This window comes from Aptenodytes patagonicus, chromosome 1 (assembly GCF_965638725.1).
Source record: "Aptenodytes patagonicus chromosome 1, bAptPat1.pri.cur, whole genome shotgun sequence".
In the NCBI taxonomy this organism is placed as follows: domain Eukaryota; kingdom Metazoa; phylum Chordata; class Aves; order Sphenisciformes; family Spheniscidae; genus Aptenodytes; species Aptenodytes patagonicus.
In genome coordinates, this window is record NC_134949.1 from 88,955,510 (window position 1) to 88,981,114 (window position 25,605).

The window sequence follows — 25,605 nt, forward strand, 5'->3', positions numbered from 1 at the left end:
GCTTTCTCCCATTCTCCTTCTCCTGTGTTTTCTCCCCTTTCTTACCGCTGTGCAACCTGCAGTGTTTCTACCTGTTTCCTCTGAGAACATGTGGACTCAGGACAGTTTTAAGAGTTTTGGGGGGGAATATGAGCCAACAGATCTTTTAGGGAATCCTACAATCAAAGCCTTAATTTTAGTAAATAAAAAGTATTGTAGCGTTCCCTGTGGCAGGAGAGGTGGCTCCTGAGTGTTTGCATTGGCTTCCAAGCCACGTAGGAAATTCTTGAGAACGTTTTCAGTGATTCAATTTGTCAGTTCGTAAGTCTGCAGTCACTGAATTATTTTGTGTATGTGTGGGCAGATTTTCTCTTTTTGCTTTATTTTTTTCCCTTTTCCTTTATTTCATTACCTCTTTGGCTTTTTGTTTTCTTTTCACCTCTCTTAAATTATTTTTCTCCCCATAACACCACCGCATCATCTATTTCCATCCACTATGTCCTTCCAGGTCCTTTTAATCTTGCTTCTTCTACCCTTTTTCTCCTTGTATTCTTCCTGCTCTTATTGTCCCTATCATACTTTGCTTGCTCCATTTAAAACTACTGAGAGCAGACAGGTCCATGCCTCTAAGGAACAGGTTTTTCTGATATTAAAAATTAAGATTTGGAGTGTTCAGCTTAGGAGGTCTGAAGGTTACCTTTCCTGGGACAGTAACTGAATTGGACCTAAAATTCACCTGTGTTTCTCCTGTAATGGTCCCTGCTGGATGCTCTGACTTTAGGAGCAGAGCAAGGGAACTGCCTGATGTGACTGTTTTCTTTGCTAAGCACTCAGGTAGCACGCAGCCTCAGAGAGCATCAGTGGCTGCCACTTGCCATTGCCTGTGGCAAGGAAATGGGGAAGAGTGTGAAGGGATACAGGCTGGGAGAAGGCATCTGCTGCCCAGGCTCCTTCTGTCCATGGCGGCGTTCAGATCTCTTCTCCCTTGGAGCCTGGCTTCTTCCTTCCACACTTGGGAGAGCCCTGTGCAGGGTGGGGTGTCCTTTCTCAGTGAAATGTGTGGGTGCAAAAGCTATTGAACTGGTGCTAGCGTTAACAAGGTGAAATTGTTTTAAGACTATGTGGTGGATCTATCTACTATAAAGCCGATAGTCGTGCTGTAAGCAATAACTTGAGGTGGTTTGTGCAAGTCCTCAGGCACCATCAGTGAGCCTGACTCAGCCTTCTCTGTGAGGGTTTCATGTTTGTACAGGAAGGCAGTCTGGCTGATGGTGAATGTAAATGGATTTACTGCTACTTTGAGGTAGCAATTGTGAATTAATCATAGCCCCTATGAGGGAATGGCTCAGATCTGAGCAATTCTGGTAAGAGTGATTCAGCTCGGACTTCCCCAGGATGCTTCTAGCACAGCCAAGCACAGGCATAGTGAAATAGTCCTGGCAGGGATTTGAGGGCATTGTATGTAAGTAGAGGTGTGTGTCTTTGCTCTTGGGCATGTGTAACCCTTGTGTAAGCCCCCTCAAACCAACCTTGGTCTAAAATAAGTGAGAAATTGCTCGAGCTTATTGAAGAAGCTGGAATATAATAGTTTTCTGTGACAAATTCTGCATAGAATTGCTTTAAATTGTATGCAGAAATTAAAACATTTATTGGGATCTGCACTAAAACATGTCTGTGCTACCACAGAGGTTTTTGCTTTCTGGTGGTTTGTACTATCAAGGCAACCATGCTGCCTTATGAAGTTTGAAAGCTCTGTTCATTCTTAGGCAGACTGTACTGGCCTGTATGACTGATTTGTATGAACTGTAATTTGCTTTTTGCTCAAGAGCTGTACTTTTCTGGCAGATTCTTTTGAGTGCTTTGCAAACCTTTGAAATAAAAAGCTGTGGAGTATTTGAGTGCATAAATAAATGGGAGGAAATCACATGCAGTAAATCACCAGGAGTGCATAGACAGTCTAAGGATTGTGAAAGAAATAAAGTGTGAAATAGCAATGATACTGTAAAAGAGATATAATAAAATCAGAAAAAAACAGTGGGTCAGGTGCTAAGCAGCCTGAAGACTGCTTTGCTCCACTCCAGCAGCACAATATAGCAGTTAAACAAACATTTTATAGCTGGAGGTACACATACTCTAGTTTGTCTGAAGCTGAGTGCTGTGCCACTCTCACCGTGAGGGTGAAATAGTAGCACACAGTCCTTGCCCCGGCAGTCTGCAGGACTCATTCAGTGGGTCAGTGTGTGTGGATGGGACAGAAGCAGTATTCACTGCATGTTGGTTTTCGTGTTCGGAGTTCCTGCTTAGTTCACTGCCAGTTCCTAAGCTCCTCTGCCCAGTCCTGTATACAGCAAGAGTGGGGGAATCACAAAGGGGTGCTGAAGACTGCGGAGCATGTCCTGACTTAATTGAGGCAAACAGGCAGCTATTCTTATATTTTAAATACATTGCCTCCTGCAAGCAAATTGGTTTTCATGCAATAGTGGAATGTCACAGGAAATTAGGCATTACAGGCATTACAGGCAAAAAATGCAGGGGAAAAGTTTCTAAGTTTCGTCTCACCTCTGTCCCCTGGTGCCTGTGCATTGCAGCGTGGCCCCAGCACCACTGTACTTAATTTGTTAATTAATGAGACAAAGCGATGTATTTTTTGCAGCTGATCTCCTTCACTCACAATTGCTGGTGTGCATGTGTGTTTATGGAAATTATGCTTAAATTAGACTGAAGGAGTGCAATTACAGGGGCATCGTTATGCCAGAACATTTTCCCCATGAGATGACATTGATCTGTTCAGTGGGTGACAGTGGTGAGCTCAGCTGTACTGTAACTGTTCCCAGGGCTTTCAAATGCGTCTGGTGAGGGCAAGTCTGAAGAAAGGGTTGGAGGGAGAAGAATGACCTGGCTGTGTAAATGTTTCCTCCCGTGTGTGAAAGGTGCCATAGGAGAAGTTACAGAGGTGCTTGCTGAGATCTATAGCACCTCCGTAGCTGGGAGTAACTGCTGGCACTGAGAGCCTTTCAATGTGGGTATGGGAGGAGGACAGAAAAGGCTGAGCAGGTCCTTGAAAGGAGAAGATTTTTCATTTTTGTATGATGTAGTAGAAAAAGGGAAGAGAGTGGAGGGATGTGATACAGCAGAGGGGTCAGGTGACAAGATGGGAAGTTTATCCTTGCAATGGTGTTTTACACAAATGTAGCTGTGGCAAGACTATGTTAGGTCCCAGAAATAATGATTTTGCAGTAAACAAGATGCTGGTACTGACATATCTTATCAATGCTGGTGCTGACAAATCTTATGGATTTATCATAAAAAGGCATAGGTTTTGCTCATGCTGCATCCGTTTCACAACGCAGAGATAGGCTACTGGCTGTACATAATTTTTAAGAAACCAAGTAAAAGAGAAAGGACTGCTCAGAGCCATGTAGAGAAATGTGTGTTATGCAGGAAACCCAGAGGAAGTTCCAGCTCTCCTTATGAGCCCAGGTCTCACACCTCTATGTATGGGTAATCTTTGGTAATCGCTCATCACATACTCAACAGACAGGGTGGGCACCTGGCAGAGTTGGAAATACAGTAAGGTGTCTGTCCTAGTGAAGTTCAGTCTCATCCTTTTTTTATGCAGTCTTCCACAGTAAGCATTTCAGAGAAGACATTTCTTTCTGATTAATTATTTTCTTATCTAATAACCATTAGTAATGTGTATCACCCTCTGTGAGTTGACCTACACGTGGCTTTTCTTGATGCTTCTATCACTATTACATGAAAAGCAACTGATTCTTTAGCTCAGATATAGACCTGAGACCTTTTTTTTTTACATCTAGAGGCTTCCCTTGAACTCTTGACTGGCAGTCTTAATAGGACTTTATTATGTTTGCTGATTTTGATGTTAAATGCTAGACCAGGGGTAGAAACTAAAAATTTGATGGCCTCTATTTTCGACTAGTAGATTAATGCTTTGGTCATTGCAAAATGTAGCATTGGCCTGTTCGTGTAAAGAATAGAAACATGCTTCTTACCTATTACTTGCTCTCCTGTATGTTTCGCCCTAAAAGTTAGATAAAAGTAGGTGTAAGTATAAACATTTTGGCTTTAAGCCCTGCTACTCTTCCCATCCTCCTGAGTTTGATAAAAATATACATTTATGTGAAAAAAAAGTGTAATATTCCTACAGCAATTATTAGCATATTTTTGTGTCATAAACCCATGAATGTTGTGCTAGGTGTTTTATTTGCAAGTGTGCAGTTTTCATTTAAGGCTAAGGGGGTGACAAACAGAGCATTTGGACCTGAAGATGATGCTGTCTGTTATGCAGAGAGAATGGAAGACCATTTGGGTAGGCTTTTAAGGTCTCAGCTTTGGTTTGGTCTATTTCTTTCCAGAAAACAAGTCTCAGTTTTGAAGATGTAACATTAGCACCAACAGGCCTTTAGGACATAGCTAGTGGTTTACAGAGTCTTTCAGCAACAGATCAGAATCTGGATCAAGCCCAGCTCAGGGTGTGTAACAGTTATCCCCAACTTAATGGATGCACAGTGGTCCCTCTTTAAGATAAGTTTGCTGAGTCTCAGTTCCTCCTCCTCCTCCTGCACAAACTGGCTGCTCAATCTTGTCCTCTGCAGCAGAGATGCTTCTTTCTGTGTGCTTCTTGGGGGTTTAACATAATGATTGCCTGAGTCCAGGTAGACCCTCATATAAGAGCTCCTACCAGGGCCAAAATTGCTCCGTGGCAGATGTGATGCTTACAGAAAGCTATTTGCACCAGCCATTTTACAGCATTTGAATCTCTGGCCTGGTAAATGATGAATATCTTGTGAGGTAGGCTAGGTAAACTGTGTCAGGGAAAAGCTTTGGAGAGTGAATTCTAAGGGTGAAATTTTAACATATTTTTCTCCCCGTCAGATGATGTTTCCCTTGGTACCTCGTGGGTAGGATTGGGACAACTATTGGGTGTCAGGGCGGAGGTGTGCTGTTGCTGAGGAGAAGGCTTGTGGTAGACCTCCAAACAAAGCTTTGTGTGGACTTGCTGAAGTCTGTTGAGAAAGACTTTGAAATTTGAGTTGCATGAGTTTCATAAAGGAGGGGGAGCCTTGCAAAACAACAACTAAACAGTGCCTTTACTGAATGGCAGGAGCAGCTGTGTTGTAGCACTCTCCAGTATACATTCTCCTTTTCTTTCTCAATGTACAGCTGACAACACTTATTGCTGTATAACAGATTAGGTGCAGGGTAGCAAGGGAAAAGCATAATGCCACGTTCAGAGGTGGAGCGCAACCGGCTGGTTGCAGGAGGGGTGTGCTGATGCATGTGCCCCATGCTACGTGCAGGAGAGAAGCATGGTCTTTCCTGGGGTGAGGGAACGCTCTTTGTCACAGCCTTTCCTGAAGGAAGGGATAGCTGTGGCTCAGGTTTCAATGGGGGGGACAGCGGGTGCCTCCTGTTTGTGCCATAGAGTGGGGAGTGCTCTGCCACCTGTCCCTCCAGGGAGTGCCACGTGGCCACTTGCTGCTTGAAACACAAGGAACCTGAGCAGTGCGTTTTGGGGTTGTGAGAGTGGATGAGTGCGGTGGAGGTGGGTGGGGTGGAGGGATTGGTGGGTTGGATGGGACACTATAGGTTGCCCTAGCAATATCCTGCACAGGACACTTGCTTTGTGCTCCAAGGGCTTCTCTGCATGGGAGGTTCTTACTGATTTTTTTTGATTGCCAATCAGTGTAAGGTATCCTTTCCTCAAGAAAAAAACAAAACCAGCATCATGCTTGTTATCTAAGTAACCCAAAAGTATCCATGGCCTATAAGTCCACGTGGAGATGCCTCGCTGGATTTAGAAACACCAGAGTTATTACACAAAGTGTGTCTCATGGATGTGACCTTCTCCGTTCCTCCCACTCAGTAAACAGTGGAATCGGTTATGCTCCAACTACGTTTTCCCTGCAAGAAAGGTACAGTTTTAACAGTAAGATACGTGAAAGGAAGTTAGCTGTCTTTCTCTAAAATACTTGATATAATGAGCTTGTGAGTGGTTTGCCCCGGTTGCAGAGAAAGTAAGAGAGAGGCAGGGGATGTAAGAGATGTAATGTCGGATTTGCTTTGCTGCCTTCTGGGGGAAACTCATTGCTCCTATTTTCCAGTGACGCCGCCAAAGTGCATTAGTTTACCTTTCTGTAAATATCCTGACTTGTTTTAGCAGTAAAAAGATACCTGTGGCTGCAAAACTGGCATTTTGCAAAGACACCTTGAGATTCAGCCATGGAAATAGCCATTTAATTTCAGCCAGCCACTTTTATTTTCTTTTCTTTTATTTTTTTCCTCTATGCCTCAGTGGAACTATCCCGCAACTGTACCGTGTTGTTAGTGAGGAGTGTTGTGAGACATGCTGTCTGCTCAGAGCTGGGAGAAGAAGGAGTCTGCAGATGGGTGAAAGGCTTTTTAGTACTGGTTTCTTTACACCTAAATGCTGCAAGAGTTAAACAAAGAACAGACTCTCCAGCCAGGATTCTGGGTGCCTTATTGAACAAAAGGTATCCTATTGAAACAGCCCCACGTTTCTCTATTGTCTTCATATTTTCCTCCGAACATGAAATGGAAGTGGGCAAGCAAGCTGCTGAGATGGGTTGAGACATCCCTACTTACCTGGCGCACACAGGAGGAAATCATCTCATCTGCTTGAGCAGATCAGACCTGCAGCCAGCAGTAGAAAGCAAGACTGTCTGACAAGAGCTGTGGGAAGAGAGGGAAAGAATTGTATGGCACTGAAGACATTAGCCTGGCTCACTGTCATTCCTTCTGCTGCGGTATTTTGTAAGAAGGTGTAAGGTACAGAGTTATAATGTTTCCTGGACTGTCCTCTCTTTACATTTGGTGTCAAGAAGCCAATTCCAATAAGCTGTCCTAATCCCCAGCCTCTTCCTTCTCCTTTCCTACTCCGTACATTTGTTTAACTTCTGTTTTATCCTTGCTTTCTTCCCTTCCCTCCCTCTCTTCCCTTGCCTTCCATAATGCATCTCACTGAAGAGCAGCCCAGCTGCTTCTCAGACCCTGCTGGGCTCCAGGATGGAAGGGGTGGGTCACAGATTCTCTTTGAAGCATCACTGTGGGGCTTTGCAACTGTACTAGGAGAGGAAATTGCTGTCTCCTTCTGTAGTCACATGGTCAAGCTAAGCAGCATTAGAGACAAGCTTGGGCTGCTTTTCACATCAAATTTTACCACACAAGAAGAAGGTGACAGAAGTATGATGTAAGGGAAGGTGAAGAGATGGGGAGAAAAGTACATTGTTTTGAAACGAAACTGTATTTTCCTTCTCTTTCTCCCCATGAGAACTGGTGGATCTCTTATTTGCTTAGTGCTTCTCTCTGACCACTGCATGCTGTAGGATAGGAAGGGCTGAAGGGAACTTGTAAGCCACAGATGGCAGCATTTCAGCAATAAGGAGGGCATGGGAGGATGCACAAAAGCACGAGAGATAATAAATTAAGTGATGAAATAATACGTTAGAGGCCCAATAAGGGATGTGCTAGTCGGCTGCTTGTGCACTTATACCCCACTCATAATGAAACCCCAGTGACAGTTAAAACTCTGCTTTGCCTCTCTGCTCTTCTTGAGCTGATCAGTGGGATAAATCTACAGCAGTGTCTGGGAAGGATGTGAGTGATCATCTGTATATCAGAAAGTCACATGCTTTTTCATTAAGACCTTTCATGTGGAATATGCTGAATGGTAACAAGCACTAGTAGGACTGGTAGGTACCTGGATTCTTGGTGTGTTGATGTCCATGGGTGTCTTTCCATCTCTAGGCTCTAATGTGAATGATTTTGACTTTCCGTTCTGTGCATTTTCTGCAGTAACACACTACCAGTTTTCTCTGTGCCACTGTTGTTTGTGATGAAAACCCCTAAGTGCAGGAGGAGTGTCTCAGTGTGCAAGCTCTGATGCTGGACAGCAGAGTGAGGTTGAACAGGGCTTTTTGGGAGGCACAAGGAGACTGCAAAATCAATGTGTTATCTGTTTATCTGTTTATCAATGAAATGGTTAATGATATTACCACTACATTTACCCTTTGATTTCATAGTTAACAGCACAGTGAGATAAGTGGAACAAATCACATCATTCAGAGCTGATATTCCAAGATGCCCAGAACCCTGAGAAGTTGTTGTTATATTAAAGTATATTCATTTAGCTGTCAGGGATTTTTGCACACCTGAGATCTGGAAACTTGATTATTTTAAACTCATATCCTGAAGGCTAAAGTAGAAGTTAATGGCGATGTAAATTCTTGTTGTTTTCTACTTCAAAAATATATGGAGTATTTGCATTCTTACCTGTAGTTGAGATCGAAAATGCTGAGAATTTTGCAGATTTCCTTTCCACATGAAAATTTTCATCCTCATTTTCTAACCAGAAGTTCTAAAGTAATTCAGTAGAATGCATCACATTTCTTCTTCTCATCTGCAGTAAGATACAGCAAGCCATTCTTCAAAAAACCTAACTTTTTTAGAATGAAGATGGTTGGGAAAAAACCTCAATAAACTCAAAATATGCATATAATTTTCCAAGTGTAGTACATGCTTTTAAAGGTTTCAAAAGAATGGGTTATGAAATACTTCAGTTCTGCATGGTTGAAAATGTGTGGGTATTCATACACATAGAAAATTACTAGCCCTGTTTTTTGACATCCATAAAGGATGCTATCTGAGGTCACAGAAGCCAACAGGTTTCTGAGGTCACCACTGACGCATTGACATGGCTGGCGGGGGAATGAGGCAAACCTGAGACCTGTGCAACTTCAATGCTTCCAGACTGTGTACTTTCCAGCATATATTCCTGTAAGGTATAGTTTCCTGAGAACATCACAGTGGGGCATCCAATGTTTCCAGTGTGCTGAACTGAGAGCCAGGCAGGCACAAGCATTCTGAATTAAAGTATTTTTCATAAAATACCAAACACAAACTATCAGAAGTTTTTGCCCACAATCTCCTTGAACATATCTTTTAGATTAGATGTGGATGAGGGAAACAAAGGAAAACAGACTGGAAATTTCCAACACCCAGAAATGCTGAATTATGCAAGTATCAAATTTAGTGTTAAGCAGTGAGATGTTTTTAAGTTAACAGATATCTGGATATTTGGATGCGATTCTTCATTTCTTTTTATCAGTTTTATTCTGGCATGACTTCTGGCTAGAAAGTGGAAAAGTGAGCCTCATAGCAGGTAAGGGCATGTAGGCACATGTACAGGTATGACTGAGAAATGGAGGGGTGTATATCTGTACACACGTTATGTGCAACATCTGTGAAGTGTTTAAGTCAAGAGCCATTCATGCCCTGTTATTCAGAAGGGACTAAATGTACGCTTTAAGAGTAAGCGCAAGTGTTTGGTTGTATTTCTGTGTGTATGACTGTGAATGCCAGGTTAAGAGCACATACTTCTTTCAGTGAAGTGGAAAAGATTATGCACCTCTTCAGTGTATGTATAGATGAAGTGTTTGTGAGTTTTGTAAAGATGAATGAAGTTCGTGGAGTTATTACAATTAGCTTGTGATCACCAGATGTTGGAATATGTGTGTGCATTCATGCTGGTGCATCTGTTGTTTGGATAATAGGATATACACGTGTGGGACAACTGTGCAGTGTAGGTGTTATTACACTCGGGACCATAGCTTCAGCAGGCATAAATCAGGGTGTCTCAGTGGAAGGCAACAAAGTCCAGCAGTGTGCGCTTCCTGGAATCAGTACGTGTGACTGCATGTAGGGATTTTGATGTGTGGGATTGCGGTTGGCAGAGTGTGTCAGGATGTGACTTTGGGAGCTTGAGCTGAAGACAGTTAGTAAAAGAAAAGAGAAAAAGCCAAGCCACAAATACACATCCAAAGAGCACGGATGTTAAGGGAAAAGGAAAGAATACATGCACTGAGACTGATCCTCCAGGCTAAGCCACCAGTTTTGTGCTGCTGTTTCTCTGTGGAAGTACATGGAAGCTGTGGGATTTTAGAATACTGATCTTTTACATAATTCAGTTGCTGGCAATGTCTGCATTAACAAGTTATGCAGCCCAACAGGAGCAGACCTGCAGGATGAAATGGTTGGTGTTCAAGATCTGATGTTCAGACTGTCCAGACTGTCTGACTTTTGAGTAGGGTTAATTAAATATAATTTCTGTGGTGGAGCTGGGGAGGGCCTGGAGTCTCTCTCAGCCACGACCTCATTCCTTGTTGCACTACTACTCCATAGAGGAACAGCTTATACCTGCTGTTGTGCCACCTCTGAGCATTGACGTGAAGCTTGTGCTCCTCTGTCCCCTGTCTCTTCCTCATCCTGCCTGTCTGCTGGATTGAGGAGGACTGTAACTCAGCGCCTCCTTCCTCTGCTGTACATGAAATGGGAGTCTCTAGCTACAGGGCTTCCTCATGCCCTGGTTGGTAAACACAGACACAGCCTGGCTCTCACTGAAGCATTGTTTTTGTATGCACTGCCCAGAGTTGCACAGGGTTATTTTGTCTGGTCAAATGACATCGTATGGAAGTCCACTCATCTGTCCTTTCTTACCCCTATGTCTCTTTGAGCATCCCCTTCCCTGTCTTCTGTCAACTACAGCTGCTGTTGATGTGCTGCCTACATCAATCTTTCAGCTCATCTGGGCAGTGGTTTAATTATTAAGATATTCTTAAACATCAGTGCCTGGCACCACTCCCTGGATGTGGAATGAAGCATCAGCTTTTGAAACTTTGAAAACTTTTACAGTTTTAACACTTTCTATGAATAACCTCACTAAGCATCGTTCACTTTTGCAAGTTGCCTGATTATTTTAAAGTTGTTAAGATAATTGTTTCAAATTGAAATGAGGTACATTCTTGGTTGTAGTTGAAGGGGAGATTCCATTTATGGCTTGGCATGTGTGTCTGATATTTCAGATTTCAAATGAAATTATTTTTATACAACACGGTTGCCTTTCATAGCACAGGCTGGATCGAAGTTCCTAATGCATCCTTTCCAAGTCCATGCACCATACTCTCATAATGCAGCACTGTAACCTATTCAGTCTCTCATGATTCTGTCCCCCGTGAACTCATACCAACTCCATCCCCTGTTTTGTCACTTTTAAAAGTAATTTTTTATGTTCCTGGCTTGGTCTTGAAACACTAGAAGTTAAAAAAATCAGCACTGTGCTCAGGTGCTTCTGGAAAATCTTCTCTCTCAACCCTACCTGCGTGGCTACATAGTCAGAGGCAGGAAAATTGGCTGGTTTGAGTGCAAGTCAGTTGTATGTGAAGCAAATAAAAGGAAGAATATGTTTATCACTTGTGAAAAATGCCCCAGGCTCATTGTTTAGTAAAAACATCTGGTCACTCTGCAGAGGTGATCAAAACAGCAAACAGAACATTAGGTTGCAAGAACCTTCCTGATGGAAAGTACCATTGAAAATACTATAATTTCTGCTATGTGAGCCAGTGGCAGATGACTGATTTAAAAGCCAAATACATTTTTAAGAATTCAATCCCATACATATACTTAATGTGTCTTTGTGTGTGTGCGCGCACATGTATGTAATAAAAATAGAACAGATTCAGAGAGCGAGCAATTAAAATGTTTAGAGTCAAGGAGAAGCTTTGTTATGAATAAAATCTGAAAGGATTTGGATTACAGTCAAGAAGCTTAGATAGAGGGCAATCAAAATTGTGCTAGGGCCGATAGTCTTCCAAAGTCTGGTTCAGAAAGGGGTGTGGGGGGTCTGAAGGACAGCTTGGCTAATGTAGCATGTGGATGAAAAAAATGTAGTTTAATGATTTGTTGAACTATTACAAACCCAAACATCAGTTCCACAGGACTAGCCTGATAATTACTGTTTTCCCAAAAGAAAATTGTAGATTGTGAACAAAATGAACAATTTAAACTTGAAACTTCAGCTTAATGGAGCTGCATTTTTCTTGTAAAACCATTCCCATGGAAATTTCCTAATGATTTCCTTTTGAAATGGTTTCGTTTAGAAAGAAAATACAAGCAATACATAGAGTGGTATTTATCTCATTATAACACTGCAGCAAATGAACACTCATACTAAAAAGGCGATGCATTTTAAAGTGAAAAAGGACTCTTTCTCTTCTTGTGTGCACAGTTACACGGTGGAACTCACCGCCATGTGACAGCAGTGCCAAGAGCTCAGTAGGACTCAGGAAAGGGTTGGACATTTCTTGTTATTAAGATGCCAGCTGGCTCCCTGATATTGCTGTCATGATAACCACCATGGTATAGGGAAACATATGTAATGTTTCTTTCCCCGTGGTTTGTAGGCCACCAGATATCAGCTTGCAAATATTTAAAATGTTAATCTTCATTTGTTTGAGTTGTGTTCATACCCACAAAAAGATGGCAATATTTTCTGGACTTTGCAGTCATTTTAAATTTCTCGACGATTTCACATTGGTCTCAGAGAGAACAGATACCTCTGCAGCATTAATCTTGTGTCATGTTTTCCTTTTTTAAGAATTATTTTTTTTCCTGGCTGGCAGAGAGCAGTCCAAGCCGCAGAATCCAGAAACAGACTGTCCCAGAGCTTGTGCCCGCTCCCATCAGGGAAGGGCCTGCCACAGAGCTGGGATCTAGTTTCAAACTCCTGCACAATTTGTGGTTATTTAGAGCCAACATTTTGGTTTAGGCTGGTCTCTAAATATTTGTTGTATGGTTTTATTTATAAGAATAATGACTCTATGTTTACAGGCTACAGCATATAATGCATCTAATGCCTGGTCTCTTATTTTTTTTAGCTTTCCCTAACTTTCAAGTGCGTTTCCACTCTTTAATTTTACACAAACTCTTGGACATTGGCCAGACAAATTCTTTGTAGCCTGTACAGTTCAGGATCTTGGCCAGATTAAAGTTGTCATCAATTTCACCTCCCTCTTCTTTTAATAACATCCCACTTTCTCCCTAGTACTTCTCATGCTTTTAAAGGTTGCCATTCTCTGTGTTCTTCTGCATTTTCTTGAGTATTATGCTCTTTTATTTTATCTCCTGATTTAACTGAATCTTGTTTTTCTGCATGCTCTTTTTAAGCCCTTTACCATTTTAAGTATGGGCTTTCTGAATATTTGCTACTGAGCAGTCTTTTTGTGAGGCTGTGCTGGTGATTCCTTGTCCTGAGGCAATGCTGACTGACAGCTGCAGAGAATCTCCTCAGGGAATTTTAGGAATCTGTTGGTTTCTTCTATACTGAAATTTCAGATTGCATTTTCCTCAAAGCTAGTCTGAGATACTGAATGCCCAAGCTATATTTTGCTTTCCAGAAGTCAATAATACAACATCAAACACTGAGTCCAAGTTTTGCTACTTCAGTGGGGTTTGTTCTCCTGAAATATGATTGCTAGAAGCCTCTGCTGGGGAAAGGTTATGCTTATAAAATACTTTTAAGCAAACAAGTTACCTCAATCCAGAGATGGGAGAGTTTGTAGAATAGGTTTTTGGTTGACATCCATTTGATGGGATATTTTTAGATGTGATGGATAGTCTAAAGTACAGACTGATGAGTTGCAGGCAGTTTTCCTGAGAGAATATGGTGGGATTGGGTATGAAGTCTACAAAGAAATCCTATGCTGTCACACTACTCAGAACGCTCTTGGTCACTTAGCTTACACTTCTGTAATGAGAATTTGTATTTGCCAAGGCTGACTTCAGAGCCCAGCAGCCAGCATCTCCATTATTAGCTGATGCAGCTCGAAACCGGAGCTGGTGTCTTGAATGTCTGGTCCTAAACTGTATGTTGGCAAAATGTGTAAGTTTTCTTTTTCCCAGCATTCTTAAAAAATACAATAGATTGTGAGATAAAAAAAAATCACTTTAAAGTTTAATTGTGGCTGATATTCTTTCTCCTGGCTGGAGCAAGAGTTAACTTTTGAGGTCAAACCCCCAGGGCTAAGTATACTAGTAAACTCCAGCTGCTTTGTACTTCTTTGCCAATACTGAGAAGCCATAAACCCAATTTAACTTGCTGGTTAAACCAGGTTTACAGCTGTTTTGCATTGCTGGAGTGGAGCAGAGCAGCTGGAGCATACCAGTGAATCAGGGTGATTTTTTCTTTGCTGGGTCTTGTGTCCTCTTGTTGAGTCTTACATGGAATAAGCCAAGGCAGAGGCAGTCAGTTCTTGGCAGTGCACAGTCAAGTTGATGCAAGACTTGCATTTAGAGCCAAAGCCACCGTGTTTTTTTGTCTTTGTGTTTGCTTTTATATTCTCCTACTAACTGTGTTTGCCATGGGGATATATATGTGTAATAATTCCATGTCATACTGGCCTTATACTCAGTCTTTGTTTTGGTAAGGGCAGCCATCAGCTTGAGTGTATTTTACAAGCTTTGCTGGCTCAAGTCATCTTACGAAAACACCTTATAAAACTATAATTCAGGAGGATGAAGAAGTCTTTGAGGTTAAAGCGCCAGAGGAATTCTTCACTTCAGAATCAGCTTGTCTCTCATTGATTTCACTTGTGACTGTATCAGGTCTCTTTATTTGTCTATGCCACGTTTTCCCATCTATACAATGTCTTCTAGTTTTGTCTTTTTGAGTCTTGCTGATATTAATGCCATTTTGTCCTGCTGTGGTTTCATAGAAGGGTCTTAGGCTGGAAATTAATTACTTGAATCCTTCTTTTGGCTGTCTGAGATTGCAATGCAGCATGAGTATAGATGAAGTTCTTGGTTTGGACAAGCTTGTACTGTCACCAGATCAGTAAATCCTGATATTGGTTGCAACTTGTAGTCACTAATGTAATAATAATAAATATTATTGGAGGATAGACAAGATGATCTTTAAAAGGTCCCTTCCAACTCAAACCATTCTATGAGTCTATTATCATAATAAAAGTTTACAAATTCTAGCTGTATGTAGTTGATAATGGGCCTAATGCTGGAAGAAGGCACGATTAATGTAGTAGGGTATGTGAATGAATGGAAAACAGTTCAGGGGGGTAAGACTATAAGAACACCTGAAGAACTATCTTTGTGTTATTTGTTGTGTCCAGCATGTGCATATGGTTACAATCACCTGGGAAGTGTTTAGAAACCTTTGCCTACAGCAAGAGTGATTGCTGGATCAGTTGCGTAAAATGCAACCGTGCTAATCTGAATGGCTCTGTTGAACTCCAGCCTGTTTCACCTCTGCTGCTCCTGCTGTCTTTGCCACAGCCGGACTTCTTGTGTAATTTTGAAGTTACTGAGGTCCTTGTTTTAGCTTCTGCCCAAATATTAGTTATCAGGGGAAAACAGTTCTATACCTGAAGTAGTTGCACCAGCAGCCACCACACCATGGCCAGATGAACTTCCACTCTTCCAAACTGTTCGGACTTTTAGTGAGTTTCTGTTCTTTCACTTTCATAGGCTTGTGACATTCTGTATCCGGATTCCAGTAATGTCACACTGCTATATGCATGGTTCCTATGCTGCTGATTTTGTGGGATGGCAGTAGCCAGTTTTAAAATTAGAAATCTAAAAAGAATCTGTCTGCAACCAGCAGCAAAAGTCCACTCAGTTAATTTCAGCTGAGTTCATAGAAAAAAAAAATGACATCCCCAAAATTTTCTCTGCCCATGCATGTCCAGGATTTTGTGCCTTCTTTGTAGTCTGCAGATCCTGATTGCCAGCAAATCAACTGCAGGGGAGAGCGAAGGACCACCTGTTGCGCTAAATGTTCACAAACCTTGCAAACAAAAATAAACAGTTTAAAAAAAAAAGCCCTAACAGCTTGTAGCAGCTGCCACATTCCACCCAAGAGAAATCTTTATGCTAATGGAATCTGACAGGATCTACATTAGAGATCTACATGTATACAAATAAAAAAAAAAAAAAGAAAAAAAGAAAAAAAAAGAAAAAAGGGAAAGAGAGTAAGTCTTTTGGGCTCCTCTGGGTAGGTGGTGTTTTATGTATATAAGGTTTTTGTCATTGATCTCAGTCCTGTAGTTTACATTCTTTGATACCTTGGAGTAAAACATTTGTTGAATGCATGAGCTGCATGATATGGCCAAGGACTAAACTGAGCTCTTTTTGTTTTATTGGTTAAATAAGGGGAGCAGTATCCCTGCTGTGCTCCAGCTGCAGAAAAAATTCTGCTGAAGATCCATGTATGAAGTTGCTTAGAAAATTAATGGCTTTTAATGTCTCACGTACCAGTTTGCCTCTTGTACCAGACTGACGAAAAAGCAAGGAATGTACATGAGGAATACTAGGCAGCTGAGTTGTAGAAAGAAGTCAGGCAGCAGCTTTGTTTTGTGTAAGAGGGCTCTGATCCCAGGACACATGATGTTGGTGCAGGAAGCTGGTTGGGGTTATTTTCCATCATCTTGGGGCACTCAGTGGGGATGCTGACCTCATAGTCACCATGCTTGTGAGAATGGTGTTTTCCTTCCTATCTGCCAACAAGAAGCCTGGGAATTTGTGGATCAAAAGAAATTATGAGCTGAGGATTTCCAGGGCAACCTGGAGATAGTAGAAATGGGAAATGGATTAAGAAAGAAAAAATCTGAACTAGTTTAATGTTCCTCTGTAATCTCAGCAATCACCATGGTATCCCTGGGAGCTCTGAAAGTGACCCTGTGGTCTTGTTGGTAGGCTCAAAGGTTGCTGAAAGTGCTGAGAAATTTCCTCTCCTCCAGGTCCAACACTGTTAAACTGCAGTAGCTGGAGACGTGGTCAGTGTGGTAAGAAGGGATGATAGGAAGCCAGCCAATGGGGTAGTAGAAAAGGAACGGCCTTTTTGCACGGTGGCAGTGAGAGAGAGCTATGCTTCAGGCCTTAGAGGGTTTTTTTGCACATTGAACCCATGGGTCTTCTCCATGAACTTTTCAGTAGTGTCACACTGGATAGTTTCAAGCTCCTTGAAATACAATGCTTGCAAAAGCCTGTCTGTTTTTGACAGATCAGGCCAAGTCCCATGGTCAAAAACACTTGGTCAGCCTGTTTGTCCAGCAAGCTGCCTGTAACAAGGGACAGTGTTTTAGGAACTTTTCTCTGTATTGTCTCTGGGGAGAATGTGTTAGTCTGGAGGAGTTAAGCATTGGCATTCCCCTGTGGGCACCGGGTCCTTCTCCATACAGACCAAAATGGCTGTGTTTTCTTCTGGCTACACATCACTCTGTAGAACAGCAGAAATAATCGGTGGAAACATCAGAAAAAAAGAACACAGGGAATGAGCAAGAGTGGAAATGGATGGTTTTAGAAGAGATTTGCAAGAAGGAGGAAATGAAAGAGGCAGAGTGATATGAATTTGCAGTCAGCAGGAGCTTTGGAGATGTTCACCGCAATAGCTATGGTGCAGCAGGAAGGGCCCTTCTTCAAGCAGACAGGTGAGGGGAAGGGCCTTGTGGAGAAAAGTTGGTAAGATCAGAAAGTGCAAGTTTATGGGTGCCTGTAAGAGCAATGAGGAACATTTTGACCTGAGACTGTCTCAACTGAAAGCCCAGTGGAATACGGTAGGTTTAGAAACCTCCGTTGCATCTACTCCCACTTTTGCTAGTTGCCAGCAATGGATGAGCTTGGTTTTGAAGTATCCTTTCTCAAGGACTGTACTCTACCCTAGCAAGAGAAAACCATAAAACTGTTTTAATTGCTGCTTGCCTAACATATGCCAAAAGTGGCATGGATTGCAACACGGCACCAGAGAACCAGCAGTCCTATGGTAGTAGTCTGAGATGGTCTCCTAACTCTGAAAGGAAACCACTGCATGGGGGAGGTCTGCATTTTCCTGTGGCTGGACCTTGAATTCAGCATGTGGGCTTTTGTACAAGGAACCTCTTTAAGGAAAGGCAAATAACCTTATCTTGTCACTTTGGAGCTAGAAGAAATTATAGGAAGCTTATCTTCCTCAGAAATCCTTCTGTTTGTCCTTCAGACACGATATGTAGTACCAGCCACAATCTGCACCTCAGGGTCACAGGCATGTTCTATTTTGTTGGAGCTTCAGGAGCTATTCTCTAATTCCCCTCTGCTTACACCAACATAAAGTAGAAGTAATGTCTTTGAGTTTAGCGAAGTTGCACCCCACTGAAGCTGGCACATGAAGAAAACCAAGCTCCCAGTTTGAATGCCAGAAGAAAAGTCAGATCTTCTTCCTGTCTTATTTCATTGTGAGCAAGTATGTGCAGCAGAGTGGCTTGAGCTGTGCTAGCTGCCAGCCGCCACAATTAATTACTACATATTGAGACTGGTTCACCCTGCACCCCTCTGTATGTTGCAGATGTTGACACCTGTCTCTTGATTAATTCAGAATCCTAACACATGTAGAGAACTCTAGTTAAGAGTCACAGAGTCTTATAGAGCTGGATGTCATTAGGGATGATTTTCATATGTCAGATGCACTTAACTTCCCCTGAATTCCCTGGGTCTGGAATGAACTCAGTGTCTGCAACTGGATGACACCATTCAGGAGGGCATAGCTCAGGAAAGGCTGAAGAAAACACAAAACCCATCTCAGTGCCTACAGAGACTGAACTAAGAGCAGCAACACTAGTGACTCTCCCTCTCCCATTTCCAAGATTGGTGGAAGGAGAGATACTTGCTGTTCTGTGCACTAATTTAGGGGTAATTATAGATCATATTTCAGGGCACAAAATAATAGTTCTTGGAAGAAAAAAAGTTCTTTTCTCCTTTGTGTGCTACTGCATGGTTGGTTAGATACTGGCTTATCAGTAATTAGTGAATTCCTTTTGCAATTTTTTATTTGTGCCAGCATGGCAAATTATATCCAAGCTTGTGGCTCTCCTTCCACTTCCATCATTGTCAAAAAACCCCTCCAAAAGTCTGTAAAGTCAGCCGAGTGATATCAGCATAAAATCAGTGAGAGGGGGCTTAAGCCTCTGATATTTAATTTTCTGCAGCATGCAATTCCAGTCAATTCCCAGGGATCCCTAAGGCTCCAACCACATGCCCAGTTTGAAAGGCTGTCCAGGAAATGCTGGAATGATGCGGGGACAGCATCTAGCCAAGTGCCATCTGTTGGCCATTTACCATACTGCTTCAGAGGATGCACAGAGTTTCTGAGTGCCTGAACCAAGCACAGATGATGTGGCCTAAAATAGTCTCTTTAGGTTCAAACCTGCAGTTTAGTACCTCATTTCGGGAGGAGGACTCCATAATGGAAGCTTTTCCCTAGGTCCAGTCTCTTCAGACTCCCAGTGTAGTTTACCTTTACTTTCTTAGGACCTCAGAAAAGATGTTAAGACTTTTGGTTAATGGTTTGGCACATGAGTAGACATACAAAAAGGTCTTACTGTGATTTGTGAAGCATACTCTTGCTTTTTGTTGAAGGATAAAGTGATTAACCGTCACTAGGAAAACAAACGTCCTAAGCATAGTGACCCCTACTCAGGCTTACCTGCTCCAACCCTTTGAGGTGGAATAATTTGAGCTAGAGGAAGCAGATAAGTAACACTTTGCTCCTGCAGCACTGGGCTCCTGAAGCAGGGAGAAAATGTCTCAGCCCCTCTGTACTCTCAGATTGATTCTCTGTCTTGTGGTCACAGAACCCCAGCAAGTTATCTCATATCATCTTGAATCAGCTTATGTCTAGGATACCGGTTTTGGGGGTAGTACTGGTCTGCATGTAACAATCCTCCATTGGTAGGTTTGTGTTACTCCTTTAGATGGATGGACCTGTTATTGCTTCAGCCCAACTTGGAAGTCAGTGGGAGACATAAAGGACTCTATATTCAAAATAGATTGGGAGCAATACATACCAAACCTTTCTAGTGTCCTACAGAATTTCTACTTTGTACTGGCAGATTGTCTAAACCATTGGCAAAGTTTACTGAAAACGTCCTTCAAGCAAAATGTCCACTATGCAATGACGTATCACCTAGGGTTCTCACAGAAGATAAATGCTTCCTGATGGCACTTGGGGCTGGAAGTTTCTCATACACTATCAGCCAAACAGTTTATGTCCATGCCACTGCAGCAGTATGAATTTTCCAGAAAAATGGAGGTGGGGCTGATGGTTCTGCAGGCGGCATCTTCACCCCCAGCCTCTTCTTAACTACAGCCCTCTGCACTGATGTGCAAGCTGCTCCAGGAGACACTGTCTCTCAGAAACACTGCAAATCTGAGACTCAGCCTGCATGATCTCAGGGTTATTAAAGGGTTTCTGGCATTTGCTTGGTATGGAAAGAATTTTAGCTGGGGTGATTTCATCACATTTTTAACACAGATTGTTACTTTTTGTCTCCTTAAGTTTCCCCTGCAGACAGAGATATCTCTTTCTTTCTTAAAGTGCAGAGAATACATATAAATAGCTGTTTTATTCCTTCACTGGGATGCTTGTACTTGTGTGATCAGTGAGGACACTCTAAATTATTGTTTCTGTACCTTCTTTGAAATCCACAGAGCTCTTCCTGAGCCATTTGACTGAGTGCTTCACATCACTTTATTCCTCTGTCAATCATCTATATAATACTAGTGCCAATTTGTTAAAAATCAGGTTCAAAATATAAACACATTGCTTTGCAGAAGGTATTGTGAATTATTTTGATGTGAGTGTGCACCCTGTTGCAAAATAACACTGCTATTTGCAAAATTCCATCTTAGCCCTGCCGTATGAGAACTAGGACCATATATATACCATACCTACCTAATACATACATGAGATATTTTTGCAAAGAAAGGGCCATCTGACTCAGCGTGCCAACCTGGACTTTTAAACTAGTCTAACATCACTTTTTTGTTTGCTTATTTTTTGAGCAAGCCTTCTTATTCTTCTCCCCCATAAAGAGAGGTGGCTGTCTCGTGTTTTTTTCTGCAGTTTGCTTCAATTGCTTTCCTTGGTAACATATTCCATATGTTTACTGTCTTCCCTTTTTGTCCTTCAGTAGCCTAGAGCGTTTTTCTCACCAAAGGTTGCATGGTTGTTTTCCCAGGAAATGTCATTGTTCCAAAAAAGAGATTATAAGAGCAAATAAAACACATTTCCAAGATGGTGCTGCCAAATAGCAAAATAAAAAAATGCTCATTATTTTTGATGACAAGGATATTAAAAGGAAAAAAAAGTGTTGCTTAAAAATAACCAACTCTTCAATAGTAGTGCAGGAGGATATTCAATTAAATGGAATGTAGCTTTCCAGTGAGCCCATCTAATCTTGGATTGAAACTATGGGTTGAATTAATTTTTTTTCATTTCTATTTTTTTAACCTATATTTTGTACTCCATTCCCAGCATTGTTTGTTACTATTTATATTTTATGTTGAGAGTCCTTTTTTCAGCTGTTTCTAAAACTTTACAAAAATGTCAGATGTCATGTTGGAAACCCAAAGCCCCAAATCAGGCCATAAATTACAACGAACCATAAGTATATATGTGTTTATATATATATAAAAGGCCATTGTACTGTTCTTCAGCACTTCCCTTGTTGGCTTTCCTCTTCCCTCCCTTTACCGCTCACAACAGGTAGAACTGAAGTGTCTTACCTGGCGTGTTTACTTTGCAGACTCAGAGCAGAGCACTGGGTCAGACACAGAGGTGCTGGCAGAAAGGACGTCCTGCTCATTTGGCTCCCATTCTGACCTTACATCTGGTGGCTCAGGCCCTCAGCCTCCTCCGCCTTCATCCATGGAAGAGATCCAGGTAGAGCTGCAGTGTGCTGACCTCTGGAAAAGATTTCATGACATTGGGACAGAGATGATCATCACAAAAGCAGGCAGGTAAGATATCTCTGGCTTTCTGTCTAGTTAAAAAAAAAGATCATAACAAAACAAATTAAAAAATATGGTTTTTTTTTAAGAAATAAACCTTTTTTTTCTTCTTGATAAGCCAAAGGAATAAATATGCAGGAAAAATTAAATGGCTGTCAGAGTTTCACAGCTGTATCTCCTACTAGCTTTCTTAAGACAGGTAAAGTTGTTTCATATTACTGCTTGAATCAGTGGCTCCAAAGGAGAACTGGCAGCTGCAGGAAACTGTTGAGGGTAGTCTTTCCTTTGAGCAAATAAATCAGGAAATGATCATTGTACTGCTTGCTGTACTGAATTTAAAATGAGTTATGAATTTGGGGGTGAGCCATTTGAGTTTCCTTTCAAGTTCACATAGCACTTCATAAGCCAGTTGATTTAATCTCAAATATAGTGAAATTCAAACTCACCTTTGCACCAAATTAATGTCGTCCTGCAACTCTAAATAGATAAAATGTTAATGACTTCCTGTATAAAAAATGTGCAGGCTTAATGTTTTCCTCTGCTGTTGCAACTGATACCACGTCAGCTGAGGTTAGGAAGAGCCACTAATAAGCCAGATTTTTTTAAAAGGAAAAACCCACCCTACCATGCTGTCAGCCAAGGGCAAGATCTTCGTTGCTGTCTACTGTTAAAAAATGGCTAGAAGTCTGTTTGCCAAAACACAGCTTGAAGCCAGTTGTAAATGCCTGGGTCCCTCAAACTAGGCCCTTAGCCATGTTTGCCTTAACATACTGTTCCTTCCTTCCACCTCACGAGGTTTTAATTCCGATCGGTGCCGTGAGGAAGGAAGTCAGCACCACGGACAGAGCCGGTTGCCGCGAACAACCCACGTGACTGCCCCAGGAGCTGTTCTGCCCCTTCCGCGGGCATGCGGAAGGGAATTTCCCCCAAGTTTCGGGGAAAAAACGCGGTGCTCTGTTGTTTATAATTTTGTTTCATGTCTGTGCTCTCAGACTTTGCCAGAACAGCTAGACTTGTTGCTTTATGTTCTTGTGAAGTGAGCGCTATTGCTCTGTAGCCCCAGGAAGTCCAGATAATTTAAGGAAAGTTATGTTGGACAAACAACCCAGACAATCCCTGAAGAAGATTATCGGAACCAGATTAGCTCCCGCTTTTAGATACGCGATCTCATTGGCACAGGAAACATCTTGCATCGGTACAGAGTGGGCTGCTGGTTTTGCCCTTCTGCCTCAAATGGAAGAGGCAAAGTAACAGGGATTATAACACTTCCTATTATGCAACAACTTTTCTCTGGAGATGTCAAAGCAGAACCAGAGAAAATTACTATTATTATCCTCTTTTCATAGGGGGTGAAACTGAGACCTAAACAGATTAAGTGATCTGTCCAGCATCATTAAATACGACACTGGCAGAACCAAGTTCCTTGCTTCTGACTTTGTTGTCCTGGTGCCTGGGTCATGCTGTCTCAGAGAATTAAAATAGTATGTTGTTACCTGTTGGATTAACTATAATTAATTCTCTTATGATACATGGAGTAGATAGACTTAACACCAGCATAAATATCTTGAAGCCCACCAACACCAGTGCACACTAAAATGCCCAGAGCTTAGTGGTATGAAGATGATCTCAGCAGCTCACACATTTCTGAATGAAGTAGCTGACCTTTCTGGGATCTTAAAAAGCCATACCCTGATTACATTTAAAAAAAAAAAAAAAAGTCACCAAAAAAGTTGCAACACCAATGCCCCTGCAATTTTGCAACTAGTTCAAAGCAACTTCTCACAAAATCCTTGACAGCATTGGCGGGGGTCCTGGTGAAGGAAGGGTTCATGGAAAAAAACACAGTGAACTATTCTGGGGAGGTATAACATAATGAAATTAAATACTTCCGATCAGTTCAACAAAGAAAAATTTCTATTTGGTCAGACTGATACACATATACAAAAAGATTCTGTAGTTCCTGAAAAATTTTTAGGAAATTACAATATTGAATACATTGCTGATTTTTTTAAAAGAACAACTTTTTGTTGAAATTTGTCATCTGCTGCCTTTGAGCTATAAACTCTTATTTGTTGATTGGAACTATGTATTTTGACACTTTTGATGTAAAACTATTCTTCTGACATTTATGAATTGAAATGTTTCATGTCAGCAGTGGTTCATGGAACTTGCCATTCATGTTGCCTTCCTGACAAATATGGCTTCCTACATCGCATATCATCATAACAAACAATAGATACATATCCCTAATCACACAGTAATAAGAGGAAGCTGATTAAGAATTATTGTAACATGTACATAGTTCCTTACATGTGGGTACATGATGCAGCTGAACTACAATTCCAGTGAAGCACCATGCCAGGAAAACTGAGCCCCATTTAGTAAAGAAGAATCCCAAAACAAAATTCAGATTCACTTCCCTCGCCTGATTTCTTCTCTTTGCTTTAACCTGGCCCCAATTAAAAAAAAAAAAAAAAAAAGTTTTGATTTTCTTAGATTTTGGCTCAAAGATTTTGGTTTCCATGTTTTGGAGGAGAGGTGTCTATACTCTGGGGAAAACCTTGGTCTGCATTTTCTGATGAAATATCTCTTTCCCTATTTATGCGGCTGTCAGAGGTGTTTAACAGCACATGTTAAGAAAGACAGACACCCTAACTATTTTAAGGAGTCCAAAACAATATGTATTTTGATAATTTTTAGTAGGGAATAGATGTAGGAAAACTTGTAAGGACTGTAAAGAATATTTCTCTTTCCAAGATTTTTTCTGTAACACCATTAATAACATTCTCAAGTGCCTTTGCAAGCTCCAGTCTTGATAATTTTTCCACTTACGAAAGACCATGTATCACAATACAGAGTCATAATTACGGTGCAAATTATATATTCTTTACAATCCTAAATAATATTCTTTCTTCCTGAAAGGAGATGCTTATCATTACTTGAGTCCTGATGGCTGGCTGGCTCATCACTGGCTGCCCACACAAAATCTGTATAGCTACTAAATATATGTATTTTTTCTGCTTGATGATTTTCTTCTCCAGAAGTGAGGTTAAAAATATTGGAGGGGATTCTTTTTTTCTGCTGACTACATTTGTAGGTTGACCATTGCAAAACATAATGAAGAGTTGGGCAGTTTCTTTAGGTAGTACATCTGCTTATTGGGCATGGTCCTTATAGATATGATAAAATTCACAAATTAAATGTTTAACTTCTCAGGTTAAACATTTTTCTTTCAGAGAGGATGTGTCTGTGATGGGTGAGAGCTGAGTCTAGCAGTCCTGTTTCTCCAGATATGATGCATGATATATGATGCATCCCATAGATTAGATTGCATGATTTCTGGCAAAAATAGCAGAACTGGTGTTATTTCCTGAAGATTTCCTACTACGTATTGAAATTGTGAGAGACGCACAGTGCAATTTGCAACTTCTTCCTTCCCCAGGGAAGATTCTGCTCTTCTTGTTGCTTTCTCTTTGGAAAACCTGTTTGAGTCCTTTAAGGCCTTCTTGTTTTGAAAGCCCTTATAATTACAGACTCAGTTGCCTGTAACTACCGCAGCTCCTTAATTTCCTATGACTCGTAAGGCACTGCTTGGTTCCTGCCTGACCCCACAATGTCTTTCTGCTCTTACTGTGTAATGCTAGTTTCTAACCTACATTCTCATTTCAAACATATTTCTGGAGCTATATCATGCCTACGTCAAACCTACTACACTTTTCAACTTTCAGACTCACACTTCCACTCACGTTTAATTCTGCTTTGTTTTTTCTTTTCTTGATGCTGTATTTATAGATGTCTTTGTTTCCATAAACCTACTTCAGTCCTCTTAGAACTTTTCCTTTCTTCCTTTCCATCAGAACGTTGTTATTCAGAATTTAATAAGATGCTTGTAACAAGACTCCTTTGTTCTTTGTGCGAAAGATGCAAATGGCTTTCTATCAGCTGCAGTGCATTCAAACCTGCACTTTATCTCCTTTT

At 41.4% G+C, this 25,605-nt stretch overlaps 1 protein-coding gene across 2 annotated transcripts in view; it reads left to right on the plus strand.

Annotated features, from left to right (window-relative positions):
• Positions 1–25,605, plus strand: part of TBX15 (T-box transcription factor 15) — a 119,099-nt gene that overhangs the window by 38,827 nt on the left and 54,667 nt on the right. For both annotated transcript variants that reach the window (XM_076347980.1, XM_076347970.1), the window contains exon 2: positions 21,423–21,636. In XM_076347980.1, the coding sequence (XP_076204095.1) occupies positions 21,423–21,636 (214 nt within the window). The remainder of the gene's footprint in view (positions 1–21,422; positions 21,637–25,605) is intronic.